The sequence below is a fragment of the Ruditapes philippinarum genome, unplaced genomic scaffold, assembly GCF_026571515.1.
Source record: "Ruditapes philippinarum isolate M1 unplaced genomic scaffold, ASM2657151v2 ctg3250_1_1_1_1, whole genome shotgun sequence".
In the NCBI taxonomy this organism is placed as follows: Eukaryota; Metazoa; Mollusca; class Bivalvia; order Venerida; family Veneridae; genus Ruditapes; species Ruditapes philippinarum.
In genome coordinates this window covers 38539-58168 of record NW_026856596.1, presented here as the reverse complement: position 1 = coordinate 58168, position 19630 = coordinate 38539, and the positions used below count along the sequence as shown (strand labels likewise).

At 34.3% G+C, this 19630-nt stretch overlaps 1 protein-coding gene across 2 annotated transcripts; it reads left to right on the top strand.

The window, feature by feature from the left end:
• The first annotated feature begins 3482 nt into the window (after nucleotides 1-3482).
• On the top strand, nucleotides 3483-12230 carry LOC132747078 (fibropellin-1-like). 2 transcript variants are annotated; one of them, XM_060736387.1, is made up of 7 exons: nucleotides 3483-3719; nucleotides 5333-5401; nucleotides 6711-6893; nucleotides 7954-8061; nucleotides 8505-8612; nucleotides 9555-9681; nucleotides 10458-12230. In XM_060736387.1, the coding sequence occupies exons 1-7, from the start codon at nucleotides 3680-3682 to the stop codon at nucleotides 10696-10698; spliced, it is 876 nt and encodes a 291-aa protein (XP_060592370.1). In that variant the 5' UTR covers nucleotides 3483-3679; the 3' UTR covers nucleotides 10699-12230. The 2 variants fall into 2 exon arrangements, with proteins under 2 accessions (XP_060592370.1, XP_060592369.1); XM_060736386.1 differs by having other exon boundaries at nucleotides 10455-12230.
• Nucleotides 12231-19630: the final 7400 nt, after the last annotated feature.

Below are 19630 nucleotides of genomic sequence, written 5' to 3'. Positions count from 1 at the left end.
CGAATTGGAGAGTTTTGCAGAATGAAATAAAAACATATTCAACCATAAATTGCACCCTTTATAACTTATCGAAAAAATTAAGTAAATTAATAGCTCCCCTGATTATGTAAAACCGACCCTGGTGTCCCCAATTGTTTCTATTAGAAGTTGATTTCATTTTGTTTGAAGGCTGTCGGTTTTATGGTGGTTTAAGTGGAATGTTAATTTGCTGAATAATGCGACGTGGTGTTATGGGTTTATTGAAAGGAATGTAAACACACTGGTGGGTCAGACGAGGAATTTGAAACAATTCAACAAAATAGTAGATTCATCTCTTAATAAATCAATTTACAATAGTTCTTTATTTATAACCTATGACCTATGTCAAGTAGCTTTTACATCTTTGACTCGCATGAACATGATGTTAGTGAATTTCCTCATACCTTATGATACCTGTCTAAAAAAAGTCTTTCCATTGATGAATAATGGTTCAATATATCAACATGCCGTGCAAATTTATTCATGATTTTAAATGTACCATTATTTTTGTTTACGGGTATAACAAAAAAAAAAACAAACAATGAATTTGTCCTTTTAGAAATTCATCCCAAATGTTTCATTTCAGTGTATGTTCTTCTTTCAGTATTTATCCGATACTTAAAATATAGCTACTGTATCTTAAGTCAAAACTGTATCTTAAGTCAAAGGCATCAAAGGAACCATTCTTCTAAATAGATAGAAAAAATGCCTGTTATATTACAATATTAGTCTCTTTTGTTACTATTTTTATATGCTGTTTGTATATTTGTTACAATTATAATTAAAAACAAACTTTGTTCAATTTGACTACTGTATTGTATGCTCCAAAGAAAATACATTTAATATTTTTTATTTTAGCAAGCCGACCAAAGTTCATGTCGTCCGCCCATTTATCCATGATATACATGTACAATTCTGGTAAAATCCAATTAACCATTAAAAAGTTTAAATAAACATCTCTTCAGCAGATGTCTACTAGTTCATCGTCACTTGCTGCATTTCTTGCTTGGACGCCATTTGATGCTTTGCATCAATGCCTTTCTTGTTTAACATGATATACCATTTGGATGGAAACATGTAACGGACATTTTGAAAAATAAAGTCGATTTGGCTTATTTACATGTGGATTTTAATATTTTCTACAATGATTAGTTGTTGATATTTGTAGAAAGTGAGTAGCATTATAGGTGTAAAAGAAAATGTTCATGCTTTGATATTTTTTATCATCTAATATTACTTACTACGGTAGTGACACAAACAGAACAATGTTGCACTACTGACATGTCACATTAAATTTACAAGCTTTGTTTGTATTTAGATTACTTTCCTTACCAGATAGGCATTTTAGAATTTAATATCTGGCCCCTGTGTCTTGGACAGTGCATACGATAAGTATACTTATCAAATGATTCACAAAACACCCGGGATAATGTACACTAGTCCTTAATCTAAATAGAAAATGACTTCTTTGCAGAAATGATTTGGTAAGGTTTCTGTAATGAGCGCATTTTTTGCGCGGAGCTTCTAAATTGCTGCAATGAAGCAGCACTTGTACTTGTATTAAGTTTTACTTCGTAAACCGAATAGTTTCGTTACATAAAGTTTCATTAGATGACATTATATGATTTAATGTAATTAACCCATTACGTATTTATTTGAATAACAAATGTTTGATTGAAAGATTGGCTGTTGTATAAAGATATTTTGGGTGTTTAATTTCCCTGCCCTGTACCCTCTTCCTATTGTTGCTCCGTACCCTGCTGAATGCTGAGTGCCTTGCTGGTGATTATGTGTGACTGGGTAAAGTCAGCTACGTTCTCCTTTCAACGTCGCTCTTTGTTTTCAAAAGAACGCTTTTTGTTTACATTTTATTTTAAAAGCTTTCTATAGAAGCTCGAGTTTTAATATTTGATAATATCATTTTAAAGAATTCTTTATAAAATGACACAGATAATAAGATAGAAAATGGTCCATATATACATGCATGTGGTGATACTTGATATGACAATTAAGGACGATTGCTTTGCTTGATTTGTTTTGATATTTTGATTTTCGTTGTTTTAGATACACAGTTGAATTATGTAAAGTGACAAAAAATGATAAATTGTCCACTTCTGTCGGATTTCACTCACGGAATATATATTATTTAGTTTAATATCCTAAATAGTTGTATGAGGCTTATATATTGCTATCAATTCAGAATTGATCTTGAAGACATTGTTATGATAATTATAAAATAAGGCTGTAACCATGCATGTGAAAATTAAGAATGTATACTATGATTAAATAACACACACACTAACCCACTGTGTACTTCAAAATGATTAATAAAATTACCGAAGAGCGCGATTATTTGACGGATAAGATAATTTCATTTGAATATGTTTACATTCCGAAATTATCCAGTTCGCTATTCATTTTACATATCGCAAAATTTCATTTTTGATAATGAAACACTCATACCAGTCGGAAAGTTCGGCTAAAATGGCCGACGAAAGGGCCCAAGAAGTTGCAATTGTCCTCTTACAAAATCTGATTTCATTCCATAAGGGCGTGGCGCTTCGGCGCGAACGCCAATAAAAGTGGGTGGTGCTGCATGTGAAAATTCAATTGATCAGCATTCTGCTGTGAAATAGAGTAAAACGAAAAAAAGGTTTGTATAGTTCATATCATCATTTTAGTTCTTTGACACTTACTTCAAAATATATTATGTTCATCTTTGGGGTAAAATATTTTCATCGCGGATATTTTATAAAATACATTTGTATATGAAATTTTCATTCAATATGTCTCATTTGAATAAAAGAATGTACGGCTAATCTCAGCTATTATTCATAATAACCCCGGACTTAATACGGGTTGAAAGTAGTACAACCACGTGGTTTTAGATGTACATATAAACCAAGGGTGGGGTGTAATCCTTGATAATGTACCGGGATAACAAATGTATATATTTGAAATGCAAAGTAAAAGAAAGTCCATTTCGGTAAATTTATGATTAAACATATGTCTGACAATAATGTTCTATTTAAAAATGCTCACTTGTGTATAATTATAACCGACTCCGAAATATTGTCAGCGGATAGACAGCGTGTACTATAGGTTTCTAAAACCATAGTTATAAGTATGTAAAGTGTGTAGTGTTTACTTTTAAATATATATATAAATCAACTTCATTTAGATGGACTTTTACTCCTGTATCGGAATAATCTTAGCCAACAACGCCTACCATTGAATTAATATTTGTTTACATGTGTAGCTTCTTAACGTAGGTTGGACCAAAGAACCACATCCGTTCTGTGTATTCTTACTATTGTGTTTGAGGTCCTCATCCGAAGTTCGACGGAAAGGGCCGAGAAGTTGCGATTGGTAGCTTGATTGTGTCGGAGGTTGCGTACTGTGAACGTCTCCTTGCCTTGTTAATCATTGATCTAATGTTGTATAGACAACTGAATTAAAATGGACAAAACTGTTTAAACATTTGATAAGTGTTCATTTCCTTGTATTGTATCATGACAAGCATAATTTAGGTTTTATCATGCTAGAATTATGTGGGAGGACACAATTACGATTATTAACTAATACAACCGGATCTCATTTCAACTTTCTTAATTTACTTCTTATTTGTGCATCATGATGGATGTCAGTATTATAATATTATATGGATAACATCATGTTGTATATTCTTTTTCTATTCCATGGTATGCAAATTTTCATAGTTAAAATCAAACTAGTCTTATTTTTTATTACTTATTTTAATAAACTTGGTATTTAACGTATTGAATATACTAATGAGAATCGATCAAGCAAAACTATAATTGTGACATAAAATCCTCTTTTTTTTCTCCTCTCAAATCAATATTACTGTTATAATTTTTAAACGTTAGATACAAAAATACAATAATTCTTTATTTATAACCTATGACCTATGTCAAGTAGCTTTTATATCTTTGACTCACATGAACATGATGTTAGTGAATTTCCTCATACCCTATGATACCTATCTAAAATACAGTCTTCCATTGATGAATAATGTTTCAATATATCAACATGCCATGCAAATTTATTCATGATTTTACATGTACCATTATTTTTGTTAACGGGTATAACAAAAAAAAATCCTGAATTTGTCCTTTTAGAAATTCATCCCAAATTTTTCATTTCAGTGTATGTTCTATTTTTAGTATTTATCCGAGACTTAAAATATAGCTACTGTATCTTAAGTCAAAGGCATCAAAAGAAACCATTCTTCTTAATTAGATAGAAAAAATGCCTGTTATATTACAATATTAGTCTCTTTTGTTACTATTTTTATATGCTGTCTGTATATTTGTTACAATTCTAATAAAAACAAACTTTGTTCAATTTGACTACTGTATTGTATGCTCCAAAGAAAATACATTTAATATTTTTTATTTTAGCAAGCCGACCAAAGTTCATGTCGTCCGCCCATTTATCCATGATATACATGTACAATTCTGGTAAAATCCAATTAACCATTAAAAAGTTTAAATAAACATCTCTTCAGCAGATGTCTACTAGTTCATCGTCACTTGCTGCATTTCTTGCTTGGACGCCATTTGATGCTTTGCATCAATGCCTTTCTTGTTTAACATGATATACCATTTGGATGGAAACATGTAACGGACATTTTGAAAAATAAAGTCGATTTGGCTTATTTACATGTGGATTTTAATATTTTCTACAATGATTAGTTGTTGATATTTGTAGAAAGTGAGTAGCATTATAGGTGTAAAAGAAAATGTTCATGCTTTGATATTTTTTAATCATCTAATATTACTTACTACGGTAGTGACACAAACAGAACAATGTTGCACTACTGACATGTCACATTAAATTTACAAGTCTTGTTTGTATTTAGATTACTTTCCTTACCAGGTAGGCATTTTAGAATTTAATATCTGGCCCTCTGTCTTGGACAGTGCATACGATAAGTATACTTATTAAATGATTTACAAAACACCCGGGATAATGTACAACAGTCCTTAATCTAAATAGAAAATGACTTGTTCGCAGAAATGATTTGGTAAGGTTTCTGTAATGAGCGCATTTTTTTGCGCGGAGCTTCTCAATTGCTGCAATGAAGCAGCACTTGTACTTGTATCATATTTTACTTCGTAAACCGAATACTTTCGTTACATAAAGTTTCATTAGATGAAATTATATGATTTAATGTTATAAACCCATTACGTATTTATTTGAATAACAAATGTTTGATTGCAAGTTTGGCTGTGTATAAAGATATTTTGGGTGTTTAATTTCCCTCCCCTGTACCCTCTTCCTATTGTTTCAGGATTTATTTTCGGAGGTGCAGAGACAGATCAAACTGATTGTAAAAATGGGCCCAAATATGACGCCTGTGGTATGATTGATTTTTTTCCATAAATTGAAATAGAATCTCTTCCTTATTTAAAGCTACAGCAAGTTATTTTTGAACCATGTAATATGCTAAATTTGCAGTTCCGATGGATTTAATGTCTTTCTTTATTTTCAATATGTGATAGCATATCAACTATATTTCTTCTATTTTACTGTATGTTATGGAATTATAACACCCATTTTCCTTATTTGCAGACATTAACCTATACATTTTACTACTCTTAATTTGCACTGTGTAATAAAAATTTGTCTGAACATTTCTTCTTATGTGAACAATGTATTGGCTAACCAAATACATGCACTTCTCCCTCGAAGTATACATACGATATACGTATTTTTCCAACGTAACTGCTACTTCTCCATAATTAACCACATATATTCATCATATTTGCACTATAATCTATTTCTTGATTGACGCGGAATGTTAGCATATACCAGCTGTAGCTTTTTGTTTTCATGTGTTATAATGTCCTTGCTAGATCTATTATTCTGTGTTTTCAGTACGTAATCATGTACAGACAATCTCTTTGTTTTCATATGTTAAGATGTACTCTGGCTTTTTTTCTGTTTTCAGTGTGTAAAAATGTACTGGTGATTTTTCTTTGCTTGCAATTTGTAATTTTGTTTTAAAACGTTTTTTTGGATTCCAGTGTGTAATTTTGTCCTGGAAATATCTGTCGGCTTGCAATTTATAATTATTGCCTGAAAATTTCTCATGGCTTGCAATATCTAATTGTGTCCTGATAATTTCAGTTCACTTGACTTGTAATATGTAAATGATAAATCAGCAATATCTCTTCGTATTAAGTATTTTACCATTTGCTGGTATTTTTTGCTTGTATCCAAAATGCAATGATTTACTGGCAATTAATAAATTGATATATACGTAATTATGTACAAGGTACTTGTATTTTTCAGTTGTTTAATTATAATACTGGTAGTTTCTCTTGTTGCAGTATGAAATGTTGAAATGACATTTTCTCTTTGTTGCAGCTCACAATGTTGAAAAGGCAATTTCTCATTACTAGCAGAATGTAATGTTGAAATAGTTATTTCTCTTGATTTGCAGGATGTTATGATTTACTGGTTATTTGTCTTTGTTGAAGTATGTAATGCTAAATTGACGAATTCGTTTTGTTGTCATTATGCAATATTGACATGGCAATTTCTTTTTAATGCAGTATGTAACATTACACTAGATGTTTCTCCTTTCTTTAGCGTGTTGTACTGGCTATTTGTATTTAATTTTAATATGTTAATCACGTGCTTCTTTTTTTTTTTTTTGCTTTCAGTGTGTAGTGGTGTACCGATTGATCCTCCATATGGCTCTATTGAGCTTGTGGACCAGACACAAGGAACGTATAAATGTAATAAAGGCTTCGCTTTAAAAGTCTACGCAATAATTCGATGTCTTAAGGGAGGGAGAGACAGACCAAATTATTGGAATGAATCCAAAAGTGCTTGTACAGCTATAGGTAAAAGATGTTATAAAAAAGAATTAAATTCTAGTTTCGAATGGCAATGGCTAAAAGTGATTGGAGTTAATACAATTCTAACTGAACAAATAGAATAATGATTTATTTAGGGGCACCAAGAAAAAGTATTTATTCCGAAAATTTTCACGGTCTCGTTAACCATAAATTTTCTCTGTATGCTTCCCCTGTTATATTTTAATTTATAACATCATGATGTAAAACATTCCTTAGTTTGAGCACAACATTTGAGGGAAATACATTGGGGTTCAGGCGTCGATTAGAATTTGTCTTACAACTAACATGAAATGAAATGTATTAAATAAAAAATATTATAAATACAATCAATGTAGGCAATCGGAATTGCTTTATGAAAAGCGTTTTATTTATGAAATCTTTTTAAGAGCTTTAGGTTGTAACCTTCATATGTCGACATAATCTAATAGTAGCAGGTGTCATGTTTTAAAAACATCGTAAAATTGTCACACTGTTTATCAAAGTTTTCTTGAAATCCTGACATTAAATACTGATGAAGAAAAAATAGAAATCAACATGAAAAAAAATGATATTCATTATTTAAAAAAATTAAAAAAAAACATTAAACAGTAACTTCAGAAAAGGGCATTTGAAAATACTAATGCATCATTTAAAACAAAGATTATCTAAACAACTTGTCATTCAACTGATCACTCAAAACATATTTTTTCCTTACACACAATTGCTGATTTTAAAAACTTATATCAACTGATTCTTTTGTCTATGGAATAGTAGGAAAGTACGATTTTGTTTTTGATGATGAATAAAAATAAATGATGTGATTCGGATTGCCTTCGATTCGGATTGCCTACACTTACTGTAATATATATTTCAGGTTTAAACGACATATCGGCTACCCTAAGTTTACAAGTTTATATCTTTAATTGTGAAGGATAACGTTCAAAGTACCTGTATAAAAGAAATATGTTTATCTATTTGTTGACATTGTGAAATCTCAGTAACTTAAAATATCCTGTCATGTTTTGGTATTTCCTCTGTTTAAAATGTCATGCTTCCTCATTTACAGACGACTGTAATCCCTCTCCATGTTTTAATGCAGATATATGCATTGATGAAATTGAGGACTATACATGTTTGTGTTTACCTGGATATACAGGCAAAAACTGTTCTGAAAGTAAGTTAAATATGAAACATAAGCAACACTTTCGTTATTTGTCAGAAAGCGTACAATCATTCTGTTAAAATTTTAAAAAAATATATTTTACAGTTTCGTATATCTCATTTAAATTAGTATCAGGCTTATTGAAGCGATAGTGAAAGATTCTAATCATTTTTATTTTATCTCATTTCGCAACTTTATTCCATCTCATTATTTTTTTACTCTTACTTCTGTTTTTATTTTCGCGTATAGATGTAGCTCAATGGATTGAAATGGTGTTTTACAATAAGGTATACACATTCCATACACGTTGGTGGGTGTTTCTTTATTAGTGCATTTATTGTTATATTTATATTTCATTTTATCAATATTATAAATTGCATAGATCTTTTTTATATACGTTAAAATGTGAGTCATTGTTTCAATAATTCACAATTAAATGTTATACTGCTCTAAAGAAATAATCAGTTCAGTCAAAACAGAACCATCTTCTATAAAGACAACAAAAACAACAGCATCCAGGCAGCCTGTAATGACTTCAACTGTAATTGCTACTTCAATTTCAGGTACTAATTATTATTTTATCAACACGACATACTTGTTTTCCTTGGTATATTCTGTTTAACATGTTTTTTCTCGGTTTACCAAATTATGATGAATACTATAATATCCCGATGAACAGGAAATGTTATTTTTATTCTTATTATCTACGATTATTTTCTTAAGGTTATCAGATTTAATTAAAATTAATTAAGATTTCATTTTAAGCGCTTTAATTAAAAATGTCATTGATTTATTACAAAATTATTTCCTATGGTATAATTTCTTTAACAAATACAACAAACATTGACACATCCTTTTATTTCCAAATCTTTGTGGTAATATGATAACAATACTTCAAATGTTGGGTAGAGTGACTTGCTTTCTTTGATAATGACAAATATATTTTAGAATATAGTTATCGTGAAGTAAACACACATCAGTAATCCACGATATAAAACATAGTGTGAGAGTCACCTTTGTTTACGTACATTTTAAAACTCTTATAATTAAATTCAATTTATAAAAGTACTTTTATATTGAACTTCATTCAAAAGTTATAAAGAGACTATTGGGTCGCTGGTTTGAACATAGGACGAGGCGAAATTTCTTCATAAATTTATCTCGGACATTGAAACTATTGGTGAGTGTTTTCTTATCGCCAGTTCACTTTCGAAGAAGCTATTTATCAAGGAAAGCTGGTTACGTAGATCTACCGCCAAGATATAACTAGAATGTGTTACATTCCGTTTCAAAACCAGAATAAAAACACACACAAAAATGTGATTGCAATTATATACATATTTATCTAAACATTTCTCCCATAAAAATCAATCTTACGTAAAATGTCTTAACATTCTAAATCTATTTATAACATTAACAAGCACTTTTACATACAGTAATACTTGCTATCATGATATTACTGAGTGATACCTTACGATGTTTAATTATATATTCTCCTTACTAAGTCACTGGAGAAACAGACTTAGATACCGACAAAGAAAGTCCAGTTTACATATGGTACATTGTAGGAGCAACTGTAGTCTGCATTTTAGGCATTATACTTGTTGTAGCTGCAGTTCGAATTGTACGCCGGTAAGTTTGCTTCTCCTTTTCTCTAAAATTTAATTATATGAAATGTTAAAATATAATAATTCCATTCTTGTTTTCAAAATGATATAGGAAGTTCTATAAATGTGTAAAAATGTGTCTGTGTACGATTTTAACTGAATAGATCTAATGAAAATTATTAAGGATGCATATTGAGAAATTTTGCATGTTAGAGTCTTCTGGTAGGTATCTTTGAATTAGTATTGTTATCTATAATGATATAAAACACACATTTTTACTTTTATTTCCTCTAAGCGCACGGTCACGGTTATAGCAGAGTTGATCAAACCAATAATAGTTGTTATAATGTCTCTACCATGTGTTATATTAAAGATATATCTATATTAAATAGTTGACACTTTAGTGGTTAACACGTCGCACTTATAATCTGAGGATTGCTGAACGCATCAGTTTAAACCTCGATAGGGGAATCAAGTTGTTTTCGTGAGCAAGAAACACATTGCTTATTTCCTGTTGGCTCCAGGAACTGATTCGAGTGTGTTTCAATAAGCATACGCTTATAACTTCTATCACAATCAAATATAATAAAATAAATTCGTATTAACTAGATAAAATACTGCAAATACAAAAACAAACCAAAAATGTACTATTTGAAAGTTTGGGTACTTTGTGATGCCATGATTATAATTTTTATATACATTTATTTTCTTTATTTGTGATCATTACGCGTACATATACACATTGTTAAAAGGGCACTATATAAAATCTTTACATGTTATATATTTTCTTAATTACAGTAGAAGAAGACTTGCCACAAAACAAACACCAGATCGCAATGATGATACTTCTGAACAAGTTCCAGAATATACTGAACTAGACATTACACAGGCAAATTCTAATCCGTACTCAGCACTAAGTAAGATCTCAAACAGATATGCCAGGGACAAAATTGATTCAATGAATAGTGATGCAGCTTACTTAACGCCATGTGCCTCTACAAATCCAGATGTTTCTAACGAATATATTAGTATTGATGCTTAAGAAATTCTTGGAAGATTGAAATACAAATATCTATTGAATATATTTAATGTGTCAAATACTCCATAGCACATTGTTAGTTACGTTGATCTTTGTAAATATCTGAAATGTGCATTGATAGAAGGATAATTATTTTTTGATAGTAAATGTGAACTTATTAAAATATACATATTGAGAAAAGCGATGATACAAGTGACAGACTTCTTTCTAAAATCAAAGGGCTGCAAGCTCTGTAGTATTTTCTGATCTTTGCAATTTAAATCGTACTGAATATCTGTATGTATTTTCCTTTATATGTTTATTTTTATATACTATAATTCATCTTGCATGGCACCAAGATGCAGCGACTGCGTTTAGATCTTTTTACTATAATAGTTTGAGTTTGATACATACGGAATTTTTCATGACTATAGTTGCATCTTTCATTTTTTATGACAGCTGCACTTTATCCTTGCATGTCGATGCTACTTCTTAAAATAATATATATATAAAAAAATTGTTGCCTCGACTGGGATTTGAACCCCAGACCTCTCACACCCTAACGGAACGCGTTACCCCTGCACCACGGGGAAGTTAAACGAGGAAAGCCTGAATAAAATTAAATAATTCTAAATTTAAAATTTCCATTGAGGGTTTGTAATCTTTATTTATTTCGAGGTATTTTGTTCATGATAAACCTATTGTGTAAAACTGATGTAAGTAATTTAGAGAAAAACGTCTCGCCAAAACAGCTCGAATTATTTGTGTAATACGGTAGTCGACATCGTTAAAAATGGCATTTTGTTGATTTGGATTAAATTTTCGGGTGTAGAAATTGATTATCGATCGTTGACTCCCCTAAATTTGTCCCTGTCCTAAAGTCAACATAACATCCTTACTTTATTTTTCAGAAAGTCTAAATACCAAACGTTCATTTAGGAGGAGTTTAATTGCGATCCCATTAATCCGAATCTTTACGGAAATAGTCGAGCAATTTTAATTGATTAAAATGATATTATCCGCGTAATTTGGGATTGGGCATTTATTGACAAGTCTATAAGCCAACGCTACTTTTAAACTTTGAATGCGTTGTAATTTGTTGGATACTTGTAACAAAATCAAAATATTTCCTTCTTTTACAACGCTAGTTTTCAGCTGTTTTGAGCACTACTTGTTGTTAGGTTTGTCGTGAAGCGTTGTACCCGAGATTGAATGTAAGCATTGTATTTCCTGACCTGCGATCAGAAAATACAAGAAGTATGTTATTACTCTTGGCAAGCAGAAATTAGAATGCAAGGATAAAGATGCGTGTAAAATATCTATATTTGTCTTAAGAGAACTAAAATATCACAGATTTGTGAAAATCATCTTCTTTACATTGATTCATAGAAAGTAACAAAAAGCCAACAATTGTCAAAATGTAAATGTATTACGCAACATAGTATTTTTACTGTAGACAATTTTTCAAAGTCACTTGATATATCTACACACATTCAGCATTTGAATAAATAAAAATATACGATTAAATCTCAAAGTGTAAAGAAATAAAAGATATAATGCCGGATTTTTATTGGTAATAAATAAATATTTTCGAAGCGAATACTTATGTATTATCTTAATATCATATTAAAATCAGGTGTTTATCCTAAATAATGGTGACAGGGGTTTATCGCCCCAATACATACCAAAGGTGATCATAATAATCCCTTAAATTTAAATCGATTAAAACCACATCCTTATTAATGCTACGCATTAGGATCTGACGATGACCATAGGAGGTCTCATTCTCGTGACCTTTCTATCAGCCAATCATTGTCGAGTTTTAACAATTTTGAAAGTGCGAGGTGGTTTCTAATTTTAACCGCTGTTACACCACGGTTATAGGGCGTTTACCACAACTTTTCCGCGCAACAGCAAAATATCATACTTCTGACCGAGACACCGTATATTTCTAGACAAAATATTTATGGCGGGATAACCATATTGCAGGTAATACCTTACAAAACATCTTACTGCTGGACGTTGCAAAATTATTCCAATTGTTTAAGTACTCCATCGAATTTTTGAAACAATTGATCGTTAATCTAGCACAACACAATTCACAAAAAATTAGATACATGTACTTCGAAGAAATAGTGTTTACAAAAGATCGTGTCTACCTCAACATGACTCGTACTTCGTCACAAAAACATGTGTTAAAACGACGATGTATTTGTTCTATAACCTTATGAGCTCGTGTATACATTATTGTTAGGCATAAATTCAAGTTCCATACAAAATTGTGTGTTTCTATTGTAAATTTTAGGGAATATATGTTGTTAAAAGGCCTATTAACTCGAATATTGGAGCACCGTACAACACTGAATTCAAACACCGCATTCTTTTTCCGTTTGACCGATTTATACTGGAACCGTTTTCACCATACTATATAAGTAACTGTTAACTGGCCTGCTGTTATGTTATGTTTCTGTTATAATCATATGTTATTTTATAGAAAACTTCTGAAGGTCTGGTCTATGTAAATAATACCAGTTAGGTATGTCAATGGTATCTATATAGATCAGTAAGTCGATATCTTTTCTTTTTTCGAACTTATTCAAATATGGAAAGATCATTCTTCGATGAGGTTACCAAGCATTGTGTTGTGGAAAGTGTTTCTTTCAATAATCATTTCCCAGGAAAATGCAGGTCATGGTCTGATAACATTTGACAGATTTTTACCCTTTGAAGAAATGTTCCGTTTCCGTTCATTATCTCCCCAAAAACTGTACACATTCAACTCAAAATTGACAAAAGTCATATAAATTTGTGATGGGAATACGTAGATCAAGTTCAAATTTGGTCATGATTCGATTATTTTTGAAAGAGTTATGACCCTTAGAATGATTACAACAATTCAATTATGTTATTATAATCAAAAGCACAAGAGGAATTCAAACCTGTGATCTGTATTTATCTATTTTTTGAGACTCACAAGTCATATACTTAAAAGATAGAGAAAATAAGAATCCCCAAAGAAAGCTCAACACGACAAATTTGAAAATGTTGCAGGCTCGGTTTGATTGAGCCTGTTCATGGACGGTACTGTCAAGTCCAAACTACCGTCCACTCACCTTAGCAACGGCTTAAGCAGAATTCAACATTAAACATGAACTTGTAAAGTTTTTAATTTTGAAACATCCGCAGATGTGTTCATATGGAACCTTCAATGTGAAAATACATTCCAAGAAAAGCGGCATATGGCCCAACTACAAAGTAGCGTACATTCAAATTACAAGGAGTTAACTCAGGAGCTCAACAATAGATACCGGTTCATAGAGACTGCAAAGACTTTTGCCAGTAAATTTGCTAGGAGGACGCAGAAGGCTGGGGAAACAGCGGACGAGTATGCTGCTGATCTGAAAAGACTCTACGATAAAGCACAACAGAATAGAGATAGGTACACAAGAGAAGATCTACTGCGTAAATCTATAGATGGACTTAATGATGATGAGGCAAGGTTTCATGTAGAATATACCAAGGAACCTAGTGACATTGATGTGGCAGTGTCACAGGTGGTAAACAACGTTTATAGTCGTAAAAAACATAGTAATAGATAGGCACCATGAAGGAAGAAATAACAGACGGGGAACACGAATAGCACGAGAACTTGATCGAGACAGTGAAGATGAAGATCAGAACAGAGTCAAAACTACCTCAGGTGGCCCAAAAGAAGGAAACGGCGAACTTAGCAAAAGGAAACAGACTGCCTTGTTGGATGACCAAAATGTTACCACGAATACTGAATTCGAAGCCCTGAATAACTCAAATTAAAGAAATGGAAATGAAACTGAAGAAAGTTGTAGAGACAAACAAGAGTCGTGACAACGTTAGGAAAGATAGAAAATCAGACGTTACTTGTTTCAACTGCAGACAAAAGGGATACTTTTCGAGAGATTGCCTCAAGAGACGACCAGGATACGGGAGATACGATGGTCGTGGAGGCCAAGGGAGAGACATTGATAGGGGAGACAAGCGTTATGCACGAGGTTTATATGGGTGGTTCCAATATTCCTACTTGAATAATGTTGAATCACCCTTAGGATATGTTGCCTGCTTTATAAATTTGTCTTTTGACGTCTTATCTGTGATATGCAGGCTTCATAACCTCAGATTCCCTTTCAAAATTCCATTTTATTTCGTTCCGCCCATTGTTTTCTAGTTTAGGGCACACGCTTTCTTTAACTTGGGGAAAACCGTCTCCGTGGTCGAGGGGTTAGAGTCGATGACTTCTAATCCAGTTACCTCTCTGGCGTGGGTTCGATCCCCGGGAGATGCTTTGGTAGTTTAGCGCGGAGGAAGGTAGTCTAGTACAGGTGTAACTCTCCAGGAACGATGGTTAGGAAACTACCCGCCTATATGACTGAAATAATGTTGGAAAAAGGCGTAAAATGAAACAAACAAACAAACAAACAAACAAATTTAACTTGGGGACCATACGCCGCTTTTCATGGACTGACACTACTGTGTCACATTGAAGGTTCCATGATAACCGCCGTATGAACACATCTGCGGATGTTTCTAAATTCAAAATTTTACCATTTTAGTGTTTAATTGTTGAATTCTTCTTAAGCCGGTGCTAGGGGGCGTGGACGGTAACTTGCACTTTCCAGTACCGTCTATGAACAGGCTCAATCAAACCAAGCCTGCAACATTTTCAATTTTGCCGTGTTGGGCTTTCTTTAGGGATTCTGTATTTATCTATTTTTTGCTCATCTATAGTGATGACGTCGAAGTGTTTGGCACTGATGATCACATTAATAAAGTGGACAAAGTACTACAGGGAATAGGCGAAGCGGGACTGAAACTGAAACCAGAGAAGTGTTAGGTGCTACATAAGGAGGTGACATTTTTGGGACACGTGGTATCAGGCGAGGCGGTACGGCTTAATGCCATGAATATAGAAAAGATCTTAAACTGGCTGAGACCGAAGAATGCCCGTGATGTTAAGCAGTTTGTAGCTTTGGAAAGTTACTACAGAAAATTGGTTGAAAACTTTGCGAAGCGTGCAAGGCCTATTGTGGAACTTACTAAGAAGTGAAAGAAGTTTGAGTGGTCAGCTTACTGTGAAGGATCATTCCAGCATATAAAATCAGCATTAGTGAGCCCATATGTGATGGATGGGGTATCCGTCGAATGATGGAGGAGAGTTTGTCTTATCACAGATGCAGGGGGTACGTGAAAGAGTCATCGGGTATGCAAGCAGGGCATTCAACAATGCCGAAAGGAAGAACTGCTGGCAATACGGTACTTTGTAGAGTACTACCGTCAGTCTCTCTTAGGCCGTAGGTTGCGGGTTCGAACAGACTATAGGGCGCTGGTGTATCTTTTTGAGTTGAAGGAACCACGCGGAAAAACAGCAAGGTGGTTAGAAATACTGACTCAGTATGATTTCTGGATTGAATACCGGCCAGGGCACAAACAAGGCCTTTGTGATGCACACTCGAGATGTGAAACTCCAAAGGACTGCTAATGTGCAGATGTCGACATGATGGAACCGCTGAAATGTGGGCCATATAAGAAGTGCCAAAAGAGGCCAAAAAGCATGATGTTGGGTGGTTCATATACAGGAATAGTGATGGCCCAGCCTGATCTTGCGTCAAGTAGTGAGAAGGAAATCACTGAAGTATCACTGAAATAACAGAAGCAGTGCGCAGTGCAAGGCAAGACGATAAGGACATAATAGTAACACCCACGACCACTACAGAAAAGCTGCCTGAACAATGCCTGCAGGGAATTCTGTCAGGATATACCGTGGTGGAAATTAAAAAGAGTCAGGAGGACGATCCAGATGTCAAGGTGGTGCTAGACGCAAAGTCTGAGGGGAAAAGGCCATCACACCGAAACATCGCTGTAATGAGTTCAGCAAGTAGGCATTATTTCTTGTTGTGGGATGCAAGAAGCAAGATGGTACAGGACAGCACTACCAGATAATAGTACCACGAAAAATTAAGAAGCATGTGCTCTTCCAAATGCATGATGCACCGATGCATGTCATGCCGGCTACCTGTGATATATTCTTATTTCAAGCCGTGGTAATGCGATAACATGATAATTTTGAATCAGCTATGGAACCTCGTAAGTTTGTCGTCCATGGGGCAATTCGAAAGTGTGACCGACATTGCTGAAGAAGATATTCCAGCATTATAGTAAACCCGCGTGTGGTCTTTATTTATTTTCAGATGACAGAGTGTATGGTTCTGGCAGCTAAGAATTGAGGACGGGCCTAGAGATGCCTCCATTGTCCTAGGCTTGGGCGTCCTGACTGTGTCGCAGAGAGAGGTCGCATTGAATCCCATATCTACAAGCATCACGTCCAGTTGGACCGTGTACCATATAGCTGCAGCCACTGCATGTTTCATTGTACGAGTCAGGAACAGTTTGACCGCCATCTTACGAACTATGCCTGGCACGAACAGAGAGGGGATGCCGTAGTAAATGTAAGACCACTTGTTAGTACTGACCCTATATTTTATGTCAAAAGGACATTGAACAGCTGAGCAAAGATGAATCTCTAAAATACGTTTAAGGTAGGGTTAGAACTCCAGCATCTAGTCCAGGCGCCTCACATGTTACATATATTGGCTGAGGCGGCGAAGGGGTTCGTGTTGGATTATACCGACGAAGAAACATCGCCAGCAGAGAAGGGTTAAATCGAGCTGGAGGTGAGTGATGTTGAAACAGATGAGGTGTTGGTACCACCAGAAGAAGCATTAGATCTGCGGATAGTTGTATAGAGGGAAGAGCCAAGGAGTGAGGTAAACCAGGAGGTAGTAGGGAAGGAAGATGAGGTCGGGGACCCTGGAGAGTCAGTTGATGGAGTTGGGGCCAGGAAAAGACATCCGACAGCGTCATCGGACTCATCTGGCAGCTCCGGTGGCTCGAACACAACTGATGAATCTTTTAGAAGGTCACAGGAACTTATGACTACACTTGCGACACTGGTGAAGCAGAGCTCAGATCTGGTGAATAGGTCAGTGGACAGAGTGGAGGATATGGTGAGGGGATTGACAGACACACTTAAGGGAGTTGCGGAAAAAATGGAGGTTTTTGGTAACAGTTTGGGGAAATGTAGGTGCAAAGGAGGTTCAGAGGATTTAGGTGATGGAATGGCTAGAGAGGGAGCGCGGAGCAAGATTACAGGAGAGGGTAACGAGGGGAGAGATAGGAGCAGAAGCAGGAACAAGAACGAAGCAAGAGATGATAGGATATGAGGCAGCAATAGTCTTAATTGGAGAGGAGGGCAGCGACAGAACAGGTAGGAGCAGAAGAGGAGATCGGGATAACGGAAGCTAGAAAACGTCAAGGAGCATAGGGTTGAAAAAGGAGTGAAATAAGAATCCCTAAAAAAAGCCCAACGCGGCAAAATTGAAAATGTTGCAGGCTCGGTTTGATTGAGCCTGTTCATTGACGGTACTGTCAAGTGCAAACTACCGTCCACGATCCCTAGCACTGGCTTAAGCAGAATTCAACAATTCAAATGAACTGATAAAATTTAGAATTTTAAAACATCCGCAAATGTGTTCATAAAGAATCAACTTGAGGAGTAGAAGTTGGAGCGATGAACAGATACGCAGAGAGAGCGAGGGAGTTATACAAGGTCAGCAAGGACGGTGGTGAACAGAAATATATGTGTAAGGAGGGGAACAGAGATACAAAACGAGACGTGCAGCAACAGAGGCATGACAGGAGTAGAAGTGCCGGTTGAAGGAAGAGGAGCAGGAAGAGGAACGGACTTGCCAACGGAGGTAGGCAGGAGAGACGGCCGGAACAGGAGAGGAGTAGTTGTAGCGGTAATGGGAACAGAAGCAGAAAGAACTGGAGATAGACGGGAGGAAAGACGATTCTATAGAAACAGAGGCGATGTCAGGAGCGGAGAGAGATGAAAGTATTAGGCAGGACCGCAGACAACAGGGACGCGTGTGTGTACATATGCATATCTTATTTATTTGGGAATAACGTTTTTGAACAGTAAAGTTTCTGCAATATTCATAATTCTAGGCATTTTCCAGTTCTGATATGACATTATTGAAAGTTATGTTAAATTGATCTGTTAACTTTGAATTGAATGTTCTTTAACTATGTGTATATTGTATACTCCTGATAATTGTAGTGGCAATTGGAACTTTGCCTCTTTAGGTGGGGGGTGTAATGTAGTATCCGTACCCCACCCACTGTTTTTTTTTTCATTACGTATTTTTTTTTTTTTTTTTTTTTTTTTTAAGGTTTCAGATTATTCATGTGTTATAAATAGGTAAATAAGGTTTGCATATCAGGTAGATGGTTACCTTTTATTTTTCTGGACATTTAAATATTTGACACTTATTGTTCTGTCTCATGTTTTTACCGTAAGTCCAGCGGCCATGTTGTTCGGGTCTTGTTTTTTCATATCTGAAATTATTTGTTTGTGAGCGCTATTTTTAGCTCAAAAGTTATTCACCCGCCAAATTTGAATTGGTAAATTTATTCAAAGATAATTATAAACATTCTTGTTAGGCAACTTTATGATAAATTGTCCATTTAATAACTATTCATTTCTGTGTATTTACATGTATAAAATTTATTATGTATTTGTCGCAACGTAACACAGTTGGAAGCCTGACATTGTTAGAGAGCCTTTGGCGCCTCTTACAACAATGTTGGCACGTCCAACAGCGTTTGTTAGGATGTTGGATCGTTGGAAATTGTATTGGCTATATATAAACGTGATCGGCCATTTTGGGGCACTTACACATTTACAACTTTAAGAGCGCCACATTCTTTAGTATCTTTGATTTTTTCAAAATGCAATTAAATCTGGATCTTTATTTCTTCGGAAACACAAGTAAAGGTAGAATAGTCTAGAGTGGTCAATCCTATCATACAAAACTTTTCATAACATTTATCCTATCACTCTATCAAAATTAAAGTACATTTT